At 40.3% G+C, this 17,021-nt stretch overlaps 1 protein-coding gene across 1 annotated transcript; it reads right to left on the bottom strand.

Annotated features, from left to right (window-relative positions):
* Positions 1 to 350: 350 nt before the first annotated feature.
* On the bottom strand, positions 351 to 15,307 carry tbc1d25 (TBC1 domain family, member 25). The gene is made up of 7 exons (XM_030734502.1): positions 15,145 to 15,307; positions 13,605 to 13,714; positions 13,364 to 13,518; positions 11,269 to 11,396; positions 10,990 to 11,178; positions 10,353 to 10,628; positions 351 to 4,888 (listed from the first exon to the last, which is right to left on the bottom strand). Exons 1-7 carry the CDS (start codon positions 15,187 to 15,189, stop codon positions 3,194 to 3,196), a joined length of 2,598 nt encoding a protein of 865 aa, XP_030590362.1. The 5' UTR covers positions 15,190 to 15,307; the 3' UTR covers positions 351 to 3,193.
* Between the last annotated feature and the right edge of the window lie 1,714 nt (positions 15,308 to 17,021).

The following is a 17,021-nucleotide window of genomic DNA, read 5'->3' as shown; positions in this document are numbered from 1 at the left end:
CCTGGAATCTCCTCCATGCTGTTGGGACTGTGCTGGGAGACACCGCAAACCTGGCAACGGCACATATTTATGTGCCAACCTGCAGGCATCCAGACTACCAGTAGTGACACTAACACCAGCCAAATGCAAAACTAATGGGGAAAAAGTCAGAAAAGATGAGGGGGAAAAATGTGAGGGGCCTCAACCCATAAAACTATTCCTTTTGGGGGGGGGGTTTGTCTCACTGATGACCTTCTTGCACACCTGTTTATTTCATTAACACCAACGGAGCTGAAACCGATGAACAACCACCTCTGCTACTTAAATTACCAAATCAATAACCCAGAAATTGAACTGAGTTGATACTATACTCTGATTTAAAAGTTTGCCTTTAATGTGTTTTGAACAGTACATTTTGCCCCCTTCATGTTTGTTGAGTGGAGAAAATATTAGTTACATCACCTGCAGAATGTAATGAAGGCAGAACATCACCACCCCCACCCATTGTGACCACAATATTAGCATAATTGCTTCTTTTTTTCACATCAACACAAACAGAAAATGTCTAAGCTTTGTGAAAGTAGACTTTATATCAGAGCTATTGCACTGCATTAGATTTGATTTCACAGGCATATCCAATGAGGTCCAAAACAAAGAGGAACTTACCTAATTTACATTTGACCAACCTCATTCAAAATCATCTTCCTTGAGCATGTCTTTTTGGTTGCTCAGTGGAAGTCCTGTTTCGATCTCTAACTGTGCACACCAGAGACCTCAAACTTGAGCAGAAAGCAAATATAATTTCTCTTTCTGACTGACCTAAAATTAGCAAAAAGGATTAGCACCAGCAATGACAGCTGGGTCTCAAGCTCAAACCAGTTTCAAAAACTGAAAGCAGCACATCAGGTGAGGAATGAGACCAGGGGTATAAGTTTGACCTTGGGGGCATGAATCTGCCGCCAATGAGGAATTACACTGTAATGTTCTGAGCTGAGGAAGAACTCTTAGAACAGCCCGCCAGAAGTATATCTTGAACTGTAAATTAATCTTTGCGTAACACCGGCCCTTTATTTCCCTCCCTGTGACTTCATCCATGTGCTAAATGAAAACCCGGATGAAGAATCCAGCAGGCAGCACAAAGACCCAAGTACAAGGAAACATAACAGGACTTCCAGTGAGGTGATCCTGAATGGGTGATCAACTAAATTTAAATCAGGTAAGGATTTTGATTTTTAGAGACCAATTCCAGAAACTCTGATCACACCTTCCATAAAGAGTTTGATTAATGTTGTTAGTATTGCACTACACTTAAAATTCACAGCTCACCAGCCAGACCCCAACACTTAGAAACATCAGACGTTCTAAAAATTTAAAATTTCAATCAATGATGTAATTTAAATATCACTCAGCCTGTATGTCATTATGTGAACAGAGCACAAATGAATTAAATCAAGGCTAGTAATTCAAGCACGAGGCACTTTTATACCAAAAGGTTGCCATGGCTGATAATTTCTGTCATATGAGGTTACATTAAATTATATCCCATCATGCTATTATAATATTTGTTACATTTAAAAAGAAAAAAAAACAACTTATTTTACAATCTGGATTTCAGTTTCTACCGTCTCAGTCAAAAGAACAAAAAAACATGAGACATGCATTCAGATAACACATGAACTTTTTAGACAAATGTCTCCATGTTTCTTTAAAACTGGAAAACTGAAAAGAAGAAAAATGGTCTTTGGGAAACAGCAATAACCAAAGTGCTAAAATGAAACATATCTCCATAAAAGCATTACACAGTGTACAGTACTTTACTACTGATGTAGTTTTAATGTCCAGCATAGGGAGACAAATTAGTATTTGTAGAAGGCGGTCTAAAACCACACTGATTTATACAGCATTGCAACCACTAACATGGTTTGAGGAGATGCTGCCAGTGGCTGGATCAGAGATGGTGGCCCCATCTCAATTCCACCATCAGGACCTACCCCTCTATCTTGTGTTCTTCAGCATAGGGTAGTGTGTTCTATTCATTTTGGAGATCAAGAGGTAATGGAGAGCTAGTCTCGCGACTCCATGCTGTATTAGTTTACCTATAAAGTATTTATTTGTAAATAAACCCGTCCATCTGGAGCACAGTCATTCTATTAGGAACTACTGGCCAATACATATGCAGCTATGGTCATGTTTTAAGTGTGATCACTCACTGCAAAGTATTTTTTCAATTCAAATCAATATTATTTGTATGGCACCAGTTCACAACTAGTTGTCTCAATTCAGTGTATTAGAGGACAACCTGCTTCTGACACGCAGGAATCGACTCAAGCATGGGATGCCATTTGCTGCATTGTGCATCTTTTGCAATTTTCTTTTTAAAGATGCCAAAAGCTGGGTAATAACATGCTAACTACATAGTTAGCAAGCAACTCCTTGCTAGCTTTCAAAGCAGTGGCCTATGCTGAATGGCCAAAGTTAGCTAGCAGCTGATGGTAATATTAAGTTCCTCTAATAATTTTAAAATTGCATCCCTGTTTTAAGAATGTTTCCAGTTCCCGTATGATTCATGTAGAGAATCAGATTACATTTTTAGGGACACAGGCCGACATTCGTATTGGGCCTTTATTTTATGAGCAACTGAAAGCAAAATGTACCAGTAGCTGAGTCACATTCAGGGTTATTAAAAAACAAGAACAAAATACACAAAAATCATGGCAATCATATAGCAGCTAGTGTACTTTGGATGGATGAAAGCAATGACTTGAGTCTAGATTTCAAGAAACCACCCCTGTCATGTTTGTAATTAATTTAACTCTCGTGTTTTAGTTAAGACACTTCCATGGCTTCTTGGACAGAAAATCAGCTTGTAAACAAATATAATAAAAAGGGCAACATAGGCTAAATGCACCAAGTGGCTAAATTGTTGTGTTCTAGTAAAACTCAGACAGCCTTACTGTCTGACAAATTCCTGAATCACAGTTTCATGAATCATCAACTTTAGAACAGAATCCAATGAAATATGAAGCTCCTTCATCCCTACTTCAAGAACAAGGAATAATACTGACTTTAAAGAATATATGTATTCAGTCAGCGACAGAATGATAAGATTATAAAGTGCCCAGCTCAATGTGGGACGCTGCCTTAAAAGATCTACACCTCCCACAACCTACTGACGAGTTCACTGAGGAAAGGCAGGCAGTGACGTAGAACAGAATCAGGAACTGGTGGAAAGTGAATCTTGAGCTACTGGAGAAGTAATGGTGGTTGCCAAATTATAGGTTGAATTTGGAGATGTTGACTGAGGAGATGCTAAAGGGCTGTAAAAGGGTCTGGCAGAGACTGCTGAAGATGGGGAGTGCTGAGCAGCTGCAGCTGTTGTTGGGGAGTCTGAGCTAACCTCATCCCCTTCTTCTGAGTCCCACACTTCACTCTGCAAATACTCTGCAAATAACGCCTTGGCTCTTTGCAGCACCCTGCCCAGGTTGTGGCGTCGCACAAGGCGATCAAAGTGCATGGCTAACTCATTGTAATCCAAGCTGTTCTTGATGATGTGGTCTCGATGCTCCAGCAGGATGGACAGACACAGGAACAGCATGAAGGGGTTGCCTTTACCAAACTCCTGAGGAGGTGGCAAGGAACACGGTTTAATGCTAGCGGTCTCAGCTTTCAGAGAACTGGGTGTGTTAGCTGTGGTGCTGGGAGATTTGTTGCCAGGTGAGGGGAGATTGTTGGAGGATAACCTGGAACCAGACAGTGATGTTCCTCTTCCAAAGGTCAATATGGGTGAAGAGAGCAGGGATTTGTTTTGTGTATGAGAGGGAGAGGCAACAGATGTTCTTACAGTGGGGGTTGTGGGTGAACTGATGTGTGTACTGCTGAGCATCTGGGTAGACGACGCTGACGCTTTTGGGCCAGTTCTTGGTAAGGGTTCAATTTCATCGGTTGTGCATGGTGATGTGGATTTTGGAGGAGAGTCTAGAGAAATACCAGGCCAACTAGATGGTGATGCTGAAGATAAGGGAGAGACAGAGGAGCCGGTTTTCCAGACTGGTTGGTTGCTTGGGAACAGAGGAGAGACAGTACTGTCACAGTTTTTAATTAGAGGTGTTTGCTCTCCTGGGTCCTCCTCACTGTCAATCGTGGACTGGCGCCTTGAGATGCTCGTTACTGACTCAGAAGTCACCAAATCCTGTTGATATGGAGGATGCTGTTCACAATCCTCCATATCAAAGCTGTCTTCATTTCGGGCAGTATAGTATTTAAACTCCCCAAAACTAGCCTGCCTCTCAAAGTGAGAACCCTCTGCCTTTTGCACGGTCACCTGATTATCATCACATTCACCACCCTCATGTCCTTTTCCAGTGCCCACATTTTGCCTGTCTATTTCTTCAATGACAGCATTTATGTTCATGTCTGGTTCTTCTCTTGAAGGCCGCAGCATGTGCCGTCTACGCTGCTTCTCTTTTTGTTCCTTATCATCTCGGAGGCAGTTCTCAACCGTCTTGTCCTTAACATTGCAGAACATCGTTTCATCAGCTTCCAGGGGTGGCCCCAGAAGCTCCACTTCGGTTTCAGGAGGATCTGGGGGCAGAGAGCTCCAAGTAACTTCCAGCATCCTCAGAGCGTCATCAAATGCAAACTCTCGCTTAAGTTCAAGAAGAAGCCAACGGTAGCAGAAGAAGAGTTCATCAGCTCCTCGGGACACCAGATAAGAGTAGAATTCAGGATCTGAGTACTGCAGAAGCAGCTTTAGATGCTGGAACTTAATAGACATGAGCTGCCCATCTGGCCGGAAGTTTCCTTCTAAGCGTTTCATGATGCCACAAAAGCAAATGAAGGCGTGCGCCTCGTTGTCCATTACAGCAAGTATAGGGGAGGCAATATCACTCATGCCTTGACAGTAGGATATCTGAAAAACAACACAGTGACAAAAAGTTATAGAAGATTACAGTTCACACAAAAACTGATTTCTAATTCATGTTAGATCAAAAAATAAAATAATAATAACTAATAAAAATACTGTAATGAATAAAAGAGGCTAGGCTTTTGTGGGAAACCAACAAACAGTTATCATTTAGTCCAGGGGCAAAGAATTAAAAATGTGTGTACTTTGGGCGCCGGGGTGGATCAGGGGTGGAGCAGGCGACCACATGTCGCCTTGAGCGACATATAAAGCAGCGCAAGTTTGAGTCCCGGCTTGTCGCCAATTTGCCCGCGTGTCTTCCCCTGTATCTTTCCCCATTTCCTGTCTCTCTATACGCCAATAAAGCCGCTGTGTCCAAAAAATAAAAATGTGTGTACTTTCAGAACCTCTCCTGTCCAAGTGTACCAAAACAACCTATTGTGGTATACAGGAATAGCTTATACACAACGCAATCAGGCACCACTGATTTTAACTGATTTAATTAGGAGAGGTATAATCATCCATCCTCTTAACCACTTCTTAACCAACAGTGTGGGAGAGACAGGTGTGCCATTTTTACAGATATACAACACTTTTAAGGAAATTGTAAAACTAAATGCAACAAGAGAAAAAGGACCAGACAACTTTTAACTGTTCAACTGAAATATGTCCAATTGTGTTTAGCTAAATCGTCCACTGTGCTATGTGAATGGTGCTTTCCCACTGATATAGTCTACTTATGGCGGGGTTTATTGTTTTTTTTTTGGTTTCTTTTAAAATTTACCATTTTCTTAAGCAGAATTACCCACTATGTGCTTTAATATATGAGGAGCCAGTTTGTTTAGTTCCAATAAATGATTCCTGTCTAGATCGGATTTAAAGTTGGCAGAATTACCCAGAGTTGGTAAGGACAAAGGCTAAGACATGTTTTCTCAAATATTTTTGCTCCTTCCTATATTTACATCTATCATTATATTTTCCTATATTTATTTAAAATTCATTATGTTCTTTCTCCTGTTAATACACATTTTATGCCGCTGACTGCTTATGTCCTTTTCAAATTTGAACTACAGACTGTCACAAAAACTGCCAACTTAATGTTGTTTGATAACTTGTCATCTGTCTGTACGTAGACCCCTTGTTAAGTTGTTAACTGTAGTCAAGACAGAGGTTTAGGTAAAAAAATTATTTGTCTAAAAATGACTTGAGAAGGTGACGAACTGAGTAATCACAGACCAATATCAAACTTCCATTTGTTTAGTAAAGTATTAGAAAATCTGAATTCATGTAAATCAGTGCTTTCATAAAGGAAAACTGCATCCTTGATAGGTTACAGTCTAGTTATAGAGCAAATCACAGTACAATTCAATTCAATTAAATTCAAATGCATTTATATAGCACCAAATCACAACAACTGCCTCAAGGCACTATTGTAAGGTAAAGACCCTACAATACTAACAGAGAAGACCCCACATTCAAAACAACCCCCTATGAGCAAGCATGTGGCGACAGTGGGAATGACAACCTGCAGCATTTTGGATCAGCTGAAGGCTTTTCAGGGAGCTTTTAGGACAGCCTGATAATAATGAATTTCAATAGTCCAGCCTAGAAGTAATACATGCATGAATTAGCTTTTCAACATCACTCTGAGAAAGGATGTTTCTAATTTTAGAAATATTGCACAAATGCAAAAAACACATATTTGTTTAATATGTGCATTGAAGGACATATCCTGGTCCAAAATGACTCCAAGATTTCTCACAGTGTTACTGGAGGCCAAAGTAATGCCATCCAGAGTAAGTATCTGGTTTGACACCATGTTTCTAAGATTTGTGGGGCCGAGCACAAGAACTTCAGTTTTATCTGAATTTAGAAGCAGGAAATTAGAGGTCATCCAGGCCTTAATGTCTTTAAGACATTCCTGCAGTTTAACTAATTGATGTGTGTCATCTGGTTTCATGGATACATAAAACTGGGTATCATCAGCATAACAATGAAAACTGATGCAAAGCTTTCTAATAATACTGCCTAAGGGAAGCATGTATAATGTAAATAAAATTGGTCCTAGCACAGAACCCTGTGGAACTCCATAATTAACCTTAGTGTGTGAAGAAGACTCCCCATTTACATGAACAAATTGGAGTCTATTAGATAAATATGACTCAAACCACTGCAGTGCAGTACCTTTAATACCTATAGTATGCTCTAATCTCTGTAATAAAATGTTATGGTCAACAGTATCAAAGCTGCACTGAGGTCCAACAGGACAAGAACAGAGATGAGTCCACTGTCAGAGGCTCTAAGAAGATCATTTGTAACCTTCACTAATGCTGTTTCTGTACTGTGATGAATTCTGAAACCTGACTGAAACTCTTCAAATAAATCATTCCTCTGCAGATGATCAGTTAGCTGTTTTACAACTACTCTTTCAAGAGTCTTTGAGAGAAAAGGAAGGTTGGAGATTGGCCTATAATTAGCTAAGACAGCTGGGTCAGTGATGGCTTTTTAAGCAGAGGTTTAATTACAGCCACCTTGAAGGTCTGTGGTACATAGCCAACTAATAAAGACTGATTGATCATTTTTAAGATTGAAGCATCAATAATTGGAAAGACTTCTTTGAGCAGTCTAGTAGGAATGGGATCTTACAAACATGTTGCTGGTTTGGAGGAAGTAACTATTGAAGTTAACTCAGAAAGATCAACTGGAGCAAAAGAGTCTAAACAAATACCAGCAGTGCTGAAAGCAGCCGAACATGAAGAATAATCTTTGAGATAGTTATGAATAATTTTTTCTCGAATGTCTAAAATTTTATTTGTAAAGAAATCCATGAAGTCACTACTAGTTAAAGTGAAAGGAATACTCGGCTCTACAGAGCTCTGACTCTTTGTCAGCCTGGCTACAGTGCTGAAAACAAACCTGGGGTTGTTCTTATTTTCTTCAATTAATGATGAGTAGTAAGATGTCCTAGCTTTACGGAGGGCTTTTTTATAGAGCAACAAACTCTTTTTCCAGGCTAAATGAGCATCTTCTAATTTAGTGAGACACCATTCCCTCTCCAGCTTTCGGGTTATCTGCTTTAAGCTGTGCGTTTGTGAATTATACCACGGAGTCAGGCACTTCTGATTTGAAGCTTTCCTTTTCAGAGGAGCCACAGTATCCAAAGTTATACGCAGTGAGGATGTAAAACTATTGACGAGATAATCGACCTCACTGGGAGCAGAGTTTAGGTAGCTGCTCTGCACTGTGTTGGCACTGAAGAGCATAACAATGAAGGAATTAGATCCTTAAACTTAGTTACAGCACTTTCAGAAAGACTTCTATAGTAATAAAACTTATTCCCCACTGCTGTGTAATCCATTAAAGTAAATGTAAATGTTACTAAGAAATGATCAGACAGGAGGGGGCTTTCAGGGAATACTGTTAAGTCTTCAGTTTCTATGCCATATGTCAGGACAAGATCCAGAGTATGATTAAAGTGGTGGGTGGGCTCCTTTACATTTTGAGAGAAGCCAGTTGAATCTAACAATAGATTAAATGCTGCTCAGAAGGAAAAACCACACAAACTGGCAGCAGACAGATGGAAGGATATCGATGGTTGCACCTTCGTGCAGTACAGGGGGGATATGTAGAATCACAATAAGACAGCTGATCAAGTTGTTTCATCTACCCAAAGCATTTTGTAGAGGGTACAGCAGCCGTGGCAGTTGTTGGACTTGAAATCAATCTCAAAATAATATTTCGACTTTATTCTCAAAATGCGCAATTTAAATTTTTTTTTCTTAAAGTGGCCCAAATGCTCCTTTGCAGCTAAGAGTCAGAGGTTTAAAAGAATGAAAACTTTGTCTGGGTCTTTGATTAATTAATAAGCTGGAATTGAAGATTGCTGCTACTCCTCCTCCTCGACCTGTGCTTCGAGCATTCTGACAGTTACTGTGACTCGGGGGTGTTGATTCATTTAAACTAACATATTCATCCTGCTGTAACCAGGTTTCTGTAAGGCAGAATAAATCAATACGTTGATCAATTATTAAATCATTTACTAATAGGGACTTGGAAGAGAGAGACCTAATGTTTAACAATCCACATTTAATTGTTTTATTTTTTGGTGCAGTTGATGAAGCTGTATTATTTATTGTTTTTGAATTTTTATGCTTAAATAGTTTTTTTTTGCTGATTTTAGCTTTGGTTTTTGGTGGTCTGGGAGCAGGCACCGACTCTATGGGGATGGGGTTTTGGGGGGATGGCAGGAGGAGAGAAGCTGCAGAGAGGCGTGTAAGACTGCAACTCTGCTTCCTGGTCTCAACCCTGGGTATTCAGGTTTTAGGGTTAATAAATTTGGCCAGATTTCTAGAAATGAGAGCTGCTCCATCCAAAGTGGGATGGATGCCGTCTCTCCTAACAAGACCAGGTTTTCCCCAGAAACTTTGCCAATTATCTATGAAGCCTAAGTGGACACCACTCAGACAGCCAGCAATTCAAGGAGAACATGCGGCTAAACATGTGGCTCCTGGTCTGAGTGGGGAGGGGCCCAGAGAAAACTACAGAGTCCGACATTGTTTTTGCAAAGTTACAAATACAGAGATTGCCTTCACCAAGATAGTGACCTCAGACTAACTTGTGAGACCATAAAATCCTCATCCACCGACTGGAGTACTGGGTTGGTTCTTCTGATAATGTTCTTGAATTGTTTAAATATTACTGACAAGAAATACTTCATCACCTGAGGAGATCAAGTTTCAACCACTCGCACCTTTTCATGTGGTGTTCCACAGGGCAATTGTTTTGGTTGGTTACTCTTCTCCTTATACTGTACATGCTGCCACTTGGCAACCTTTTCAGCCAGCATGACATTTGTCACCATAGTTACACAGATGATACACAGCTATGTTTCTGTAGACAACGATGTACTGAACTCTCAAGCACTATGTTTAACTGACATAAATAGATAACTGAAAACTTTTTTAAACTTAAGGAAAAAAAGGAAATTCTTCTAGCATCTTTGAATAAATATTTAATATATTTCTGTGTGTGAGTGTGTATATACATATATTTCATATAACAGAAGTTGCTATCAACAGCTGCTGCTTGCAGTTTATCATGCAGTTCTGGATTACTGCGATAGTGAATAAAACTTCCAACTAGAATATTCTAGAGTTATAATGAAAATTTCTATAATTTCTCAACAGAAACTATTTTCTAAAGGATTTCTTCTTTATGTGCATGCTACACAGAGCCTAAGAATACCCATCATGTTTGTGGGTTTCAGATACAGCTGACATAGTAGAAGGACAGTCACTTCTGATGATCTGAAAAACTCTGCCACAATCACTTCTACTGCAACTGTGGTAGTACTACAGTAAGTTAATTCTTTGTATATTCAGAATAAAGAAATGAACCTGTCCCTGCCTTGTGAGATTCAGATTAGAGAGGATCCTAATTCCAGATAATGCTACCAAACACCAACACAAACCTGTGGATGAGTGATGGCAAATGTGGTGAGTAGGTCTGTGAGGGCAGTCAAATGTGGACTGTCCTCTGAGCCTGCATAGTATGGATGAGCCCGGTCCGTCCTCAGGACATCTTTGAGAACATTCCCACGGATAAATTCAAGGTCCTCATGGCTGACCCGGGCTGTCCACTCTCTCTTTAGCTGATCATACTCCCTCGTCTTCTTTTTCATGTAGTCCATTCTCTCCTGTCCGCTCAGTCCATCTGGGTAGACGTTCAGGAGGTAACGCCAAACCACCTAACCAACAGCGGACAAAGTAAAAGTTAATCCTTAAGAAACGCAACCCATAAAATACAGCTTCTAGAATTACACATATTAAAATCTTAAATTTCCTGTAAATTCTACCTTTTCAATCAAAAAAAAACAAAAATCACAAATGCTCAATATATCAGTTTAAATCTGAAAATAAATATTTTCTGCTTGCAAGCTGCTGATTCCTTGATTGAAATTCTAAGCCAAGAAGCAGAGCTAGAATTCAGAAAGACAGCCAGAATTAGCATCAGGATTTATTATATTTAACTAATAACCAGAGCTTCTTATTTAGAGTATGTAGTGCATGGTGCTGATATAAAATATTAATAAAACACAGGTGCTAAACCTTCCGCAGTGAAGGCTCCACACCACCATGGTAAATTCGCAGTCTGAGTTCCTCAGGCCGGGTCAACTGACCCTGTCCATTAAGGTAACTGTGAAACTCAGCGTCACTCAGAGGGGGCTTGAAAGGCTTGATCTCCTCCCCGTAAGACCAGCTCAAGGCCTGCTGGACCCTGTTCAGGGTCCTGCCCACCTAAAAAGAATTACAAACAGGTACATAAGCCTTTGGCTCAGACAGTATGCTAAGCTGAACAGACTGCAAGGTGAGACGAGGCCAAGGAACCTGGGACAGTAGAGACTGCGTGAAGGGAAGAGCTGCAGATGCCAAAGACCTAGTCCTCTCTGTAAGAAGCTGCTCAGAGCCAATCACATCTTTGGGGCTTATGATGTCCCAGTCCTCCAAAACAGGACCTGCAATGAAAAGTAGACATAACAACAATTTCTCCTGTCCTTCATTTTCCCCTTTCTGAGGCCTGGATTAAGTTTGAAAGAGTTGTTGTTTGCTGGGATTATTTCTCTTGTACAAACAGACTTTTAAAAATGGATGTGGTTGGATGTGATGGGAACAAAATCCTCTACTCACCACATCTTAATCGTACGAAGAAGTATTAGGGCCATATTGAGGAAAAAAAAAAACGTAATTGTGCATTTTGAGAATAAAGTTAAAATTTCGAGAAAAAATTGAAATACTATTTTGAGAAAAAATTCGTCATTTCAAGTCCAACAACTGCCACGGCTGCTGTACCCTCTACAAAATGCTTTGGGCAGATGAAACAACTTGATCAGCTGTCTTATTGTGATTCTACGTATCCCCTCTGTACTGCACGAAGGTGCAAACATCGATATCCTTCCATCTGTCCGCTGCCAGTTTGTGTGTTGCAGATGCAGCTTTCTGCACTCTCTCTTTAACGTCCTCATACTTATCACTACATTATGTTTATGTACTATAAGAGAAATAATTTCCTTGTTACTAAAACTGATTCTAAAGTATAGCTTCACTAACTCATCTACACAAGACAGTTTGGAGAGGGGATAGCAGAAACAACAATTTTAATCTTCACATTCTGACTTTTTTTTCCCTCAGTGAGGCCCTAATACTCCTTCATGTAATTCTGTAAGATCTTTATTAATTTTTAAAAAAATGTGACCCCTTTGCTTTCACTCAAACAAACTCCCCTTCAAAAGCATTTGAACAATCCCTTTATTTTTACTGTAGACAGAACCCATCTGGATTTGACATTAAAAGATGAACATGAGACAAAAAAATCAACATCTGGATCTGACACACAGCTCAGACGATAGCACCTTTTGTCTGAACCCACCCATTTTTCTTGTGAGCTAAAGTATTGGAACATGTGAGCGACAGGTGTGTTTTGTTGCCCAGGTGTGTCCTGTTACATTTATTATTCAAACAATAAATAATGCTGAATGTCAGTTTCAGATTTGGGTTCTGCCTGTGCAGGCTGTGTATTTATAGTTAGAGGAGGAAGCAACATGAAAACCAGAGAGCTGTCTGTGGGCGAGAAACAAGTAACTGTGAAGCTGAGAGAAGATGGAAAATCAATCAGAGCCAGTGAACAAACATTGGCCATAGTCAGTACCACAGTTTGGAACGTCCTGAAGAAGAAGGTTGTCACAGGTGTACTAACAGACGTGGAACAGGTAGAAGAGGAAAACAGCAGCAGCTGATGACAGAAACACTGTAAGTGCTGTAAAGAAAGACCCTAAAACAGCTGTTAGTGACATCATCAACCAATGTAAAAGCTAAAGTTTGGAGAAAGAAAGTATCTGCTCATGATCCCAAACATACGAGCTCAACTGTGAAACACAGTGGAGATGATGTCATGGCTTCTTCTGCGACAGCCTCATTAATCTTCACTGATGATGTCACCATGATGTCAGCAGTACAATGAACTCAGAAGTCTACAGAAACGTTTTGTCTGTCAGTTTAAAGAACGATGAAACCAAACTGATCGAGAGATCGTGCATCAAGACAATGACCCAAAAACTCACTGCCTAAACTAGGAGTTCATCAGGGGCAGGAAGTGGAAGGTTTCAGACTGGCCTGGTCAACCTCCAGACTGAAAACCTAAAGAGGAGATCAGAGGGTGTAACCCCCAAAACAAACAACTGAAAGAGGCTGCGGTGAAAGCCTGGAAAAGCACCACAAAAGAAGAATACAAAAATGTACTTTATGTTTTCAGCCTACAGCAAAAATAAAGGGATTGGCCTCACTGTTCCAATACTTTTGGAGGGAAGTGTATGTATCTGTATGTGACTGTATAAGCATAAACTCCTTATGCTTTCTGTAATACATTTATTTATCATTTTTGCATTCAGTCTTGTTAGTTGCTTTAAGTTGGTGCTGGTGTTCTTACTGTCCTCTGAAGGCTTTATGTCCATCTTGAGCTGCAGAAATGGTCTGGCTGCACTGACAAATGCAAAATCCAAGTCCCAGTCAGACACCAGAGACAGATACATTTCAGCACCACTGCGATCGCGGGACTGGTAACTGATGCTGAAATTCCGCTTCCTAGTTTAAGAGACATATTTGAACTTGTTAAGATAAATTCCCTCAGCCTTTCTGTGAGTCAGTTTAGCCAGTGTTACCACTCTTACCCATTCAGATCAAAGGCTCTGATAAGTATGTGCTGCAAGACCTCCAGTGATGTTATCTGGGGATCAACAGCAAAGGAGCGAAACTCCACAGGAAGTGCCCCATCACATTTCTGGAAGGAAAGAAAAAAAAAAAAAAATCACATTACAATGTTTGCAACTTCATCACTGACAAATAAAAGTACAAAACATTCCTGACAGTGTGGCTAAAATATGTAAGAAGCACAATAAAAACAAAGTCAAGGCATCCTCTACCACACTACCATAACCCCCTTAGGCAGGGCGTGGGCAACTCCAGGCCTCGAGGGCCGGTGTCCTGAATCACATCACTGAATTACCTCCCTCCTCATTATGCAGTCAAGTTCTCCAGAGTCCTGCTAATGACTTCTATATGTGATTCAGGTGTGTTGGATCAGGTACACATCTAAAACCTGCAGGACACGGCCCTTGAGGCCTGGAGTTGCCCACCCCTGCCCTTAGGTCACTGCATACCATTTTCTACACTTATAGATCCACTGTACTGCAACATTCATTTTCTGTCAATTTAAAAAGATTACGTAGGCAAAAGTTGCATTTTTCCCATCGAAATAACCATATGATGACAAAAGGGAATAAAATAAAAACTACTACTAAATAATCCCTTTCTTCCATTTGAATGTAAGTCATAAAAAATGCATGCAAATACATTTTTCAAAGTAGTGCTGTAAGGTGAATGATATTAAAACAAAAAAAAATCCACAAAAACAAAAAAAAAAAACATGTTTTGTTTTTTTTGCTTCCAAGTCTTCAGATATTGAACCTGTAGCTTCTGATGTTCTACTGTACTTTTCCGTAACAGTGTTCTGAACTTATTTTGGGTTAATGTCAATATTCCCGCGTCACAAACAAAGCCATTTGTTTAGTAATACAAATTAAATTATACAGCGTGGATGACTGAGAACCTGCGCACACATATCCTGCGTATGTATCTGTGCATTTCTCTGCTATTCGTGAAGTTCGTCGTGTGGTGACCTTTAAAATTTGAACTATTCTGCAGCTTTCAATAAAAAGGCTAATCATTATGAGCTCTCGTGGCTTTAATATGCAACGCTTTGACATCACGAAGACGCTGGCGCGCGCATACACGCACGCGTCCCTCTCGAGCTGGCAGGTGACGTCAGCTCACGTCTGTGACAGTCCGCTGCTTTAGCCTTATGCTGGATATTATCAACGAGCTATGACCGATAACCGTCAGAGTGTCAGGTATAACTTACTGCTTAATAAACCGATGGGAACAATGAGTGATCAACACCGACATCAGGCAATGCTAGCGGTAAACAAACCGGATAAACAGCACCGGGAGAGGCTCCCTCTCTTTAGACACACTGCTGAAAATTCTGTAGGATACCGAGAGCTTGTTTTCGACGTTTACCATTAACGTGACAGCGTGTTTGACTGGAACAACATACATTAAGACGATTTAACATACACGATAACATGTGTGCTAGCTGCTAGCAGTCTTTGGCAGCCTATTTGGAAGTCAGAGAAAGCTTCATCATCCTACCTTGACTTTGACACGAACAACACCCCTCTCCTCCTCGCCTTCCATCTTAAAGACTCCGTTTCGGAACAGGATGGTTCTGCCGACTTTTGTTTTACTTCTACACAGACATGATGTTCAATAACATGATAGAGGTGGCACTAGCCGAGTTCCTATAGTTGGCGATCTTCTTCTATAATTTTACAGGTTTATAGCTGCATTACTGCCGTCTGGTGGCTATAACCTAGTATACCTTTCTCTCGTCTCCAGCCAACCTGGAAGAACCGATGTAAACTTAAACCAAAAAGTAAAAAGAAATTATTTTGGCCGATTACTCCTGTGTTGTAACAGTGTTTGTCTGAAATAAATCTTATACCCCTGGAAAACCTGTGCCACATTTATAATGAAAATGTATTTGTTGGTTGAATAGCTGAGTTGAGTATGTGGATTGTGCCCATGAAAAACTTTCAAAATCTTCCCTGCCATTGCCAAACAACCTACTCTGCTATTGACTCTTGTTTTTACCTCATGGCACCCCAAGGGCTTGTCATCATTGAACACAATCTCAATGCAGAGAGATATCAAGATGAGATTCTGCAACCAGTAGCAATCTCTGATGCAGGACCCAACCAAGACTGAATAATTAAACAGACAATCTTTATTTAATACAAGTAGCTCAGAATAAATATCACAGGAATGTTTGTGTGGAAGGAGTGCTTGTGGGAGTGGGAGCTCTGATACAGGGGTGGAGATGAGTTTGGAGCCACAGACTGGGAATCACTGGGAGAAAAGAGATTGGTGTCAGATCTGTGGATAGCAGTGAGGTTTCATTTCCAGACAGAAAGGAATGATTTAGGCTTACTTGTGAGACTGGTAGTTCGATCTGGGGGAAGTTGCATTGGATTGCTCATGAACAGGTCAAAGGAGGGAGCTCAGGCAGGTCGTGAAGCAGAGGCAGTTCCAGTCAGCGATTTCTAAAAAGGGAACCAGCTCAGTAAAAATGGTTAAGGAGATCCAAAAACTGCAACTCCGCAGGTCCACTGGAAGGTGCTCTGAAAAGAGGAGCAAAGAAAACACGTTGAAAACACGTGTCACTAGAAATAATTACTTGGAGGGCCTGATTACTGTACCGACAAGCAGACAATCTGGTGAAGATTAGATTCATGTAGTTACAAACCAAGTAACACATTCACATCACAACCCTCTCCCCAATTTATTTTCACTTTCCCTCTTGACCCCACCATTGAATCATAAAGGCAGACACCATATTAGTTAGTTCAGGATTTATTTATTACCGTCACAAAAAATCATTTATTTATTCTGTTCAAAGCTTCAGGCACCAAAGCCACTTTGTGATTATAATCACTCTGCCTGTTTTACATTGACTGTCCACTTGATGGTGCAGTAGAGCAAATGAAGCACCATGAAGCTCTGACCCATGGATTCACTGATTGAATGGAAAGCTTCAATGCTTAGGAAGAAGAAAGTAACACAAGCAAACCAGTGTCCACATGATACATACCTGATTAACCTGGGTGACTTTGGCAAGGATTCCTCTTTCATACCAAACGTTAGAGGGGATACAGTCCTACCTGTCACAGGGTAACGTGTCCTTATGAGAACTCAATGTAGTTATGGCCAACAACACACTAGAATCGCACCTTCTACTTTATGACGTCTAGCTGGCAAAAATAGATGTGTTTTTTTTAGTTGTGAATGTGAGGCCAATGCTACTGTGGACCAGTCCTTCATTGGGTTGCTTTGAATTTTAGCTAGATTCAATAGGATACATATTTTTGGTAATTTTTCTAAGCATTCACATTGCCATTATTTTCATACTATAAAATATTTGTTACTGCAAACTAATGTCAATTATCAGTATCACCTGCCACCATCTTGGA

This window comes from Archocentrus centrarchus, chromosome 7 (assembly GCF_007364275.1).
Source record: "Archocentrus centrarchus isolate MPI-CPG fArcCen1 chromosome 7, fArcCen1, whole genome shotgun sequence".
Lineage (NCBI taxonomy): Eukaryota > Metazoa > Chordata > Actinopteri > Cichliformes > Cichlidae > Archocentrus > Archocentrus centrarchus.
Note: the sequence above shows the minus strand (reverse complement) of the source record. Positions and strands in the feature narration are given on the sequence as shown.

Bases quoted from the DNA above. Each gene is read 5' to 3' on its own strand.
- tbc1d25 (XM_030734502.1), bottom strand. From the start codon at position 15,189: ATGGAAGGCGAGGAGGAGAGGGGTGTTGTTCGTGTCAAAGTCAAG. The intron at 13,715-15,144 runs GTAGGATGATGA...CTTTCCTTCCAG, and splicing joins TTGTTCGTGTCAAAGTCAAG to AAATGTGATGGGGCACTTCC. The intron at 13,519-13,604 runs GTAAGAGTGGTA...CTCTTAAACTAG, and splicing joins AGAGCCTTTGATCTGAATGG to GAAGCGGAATTTCAGCATCA.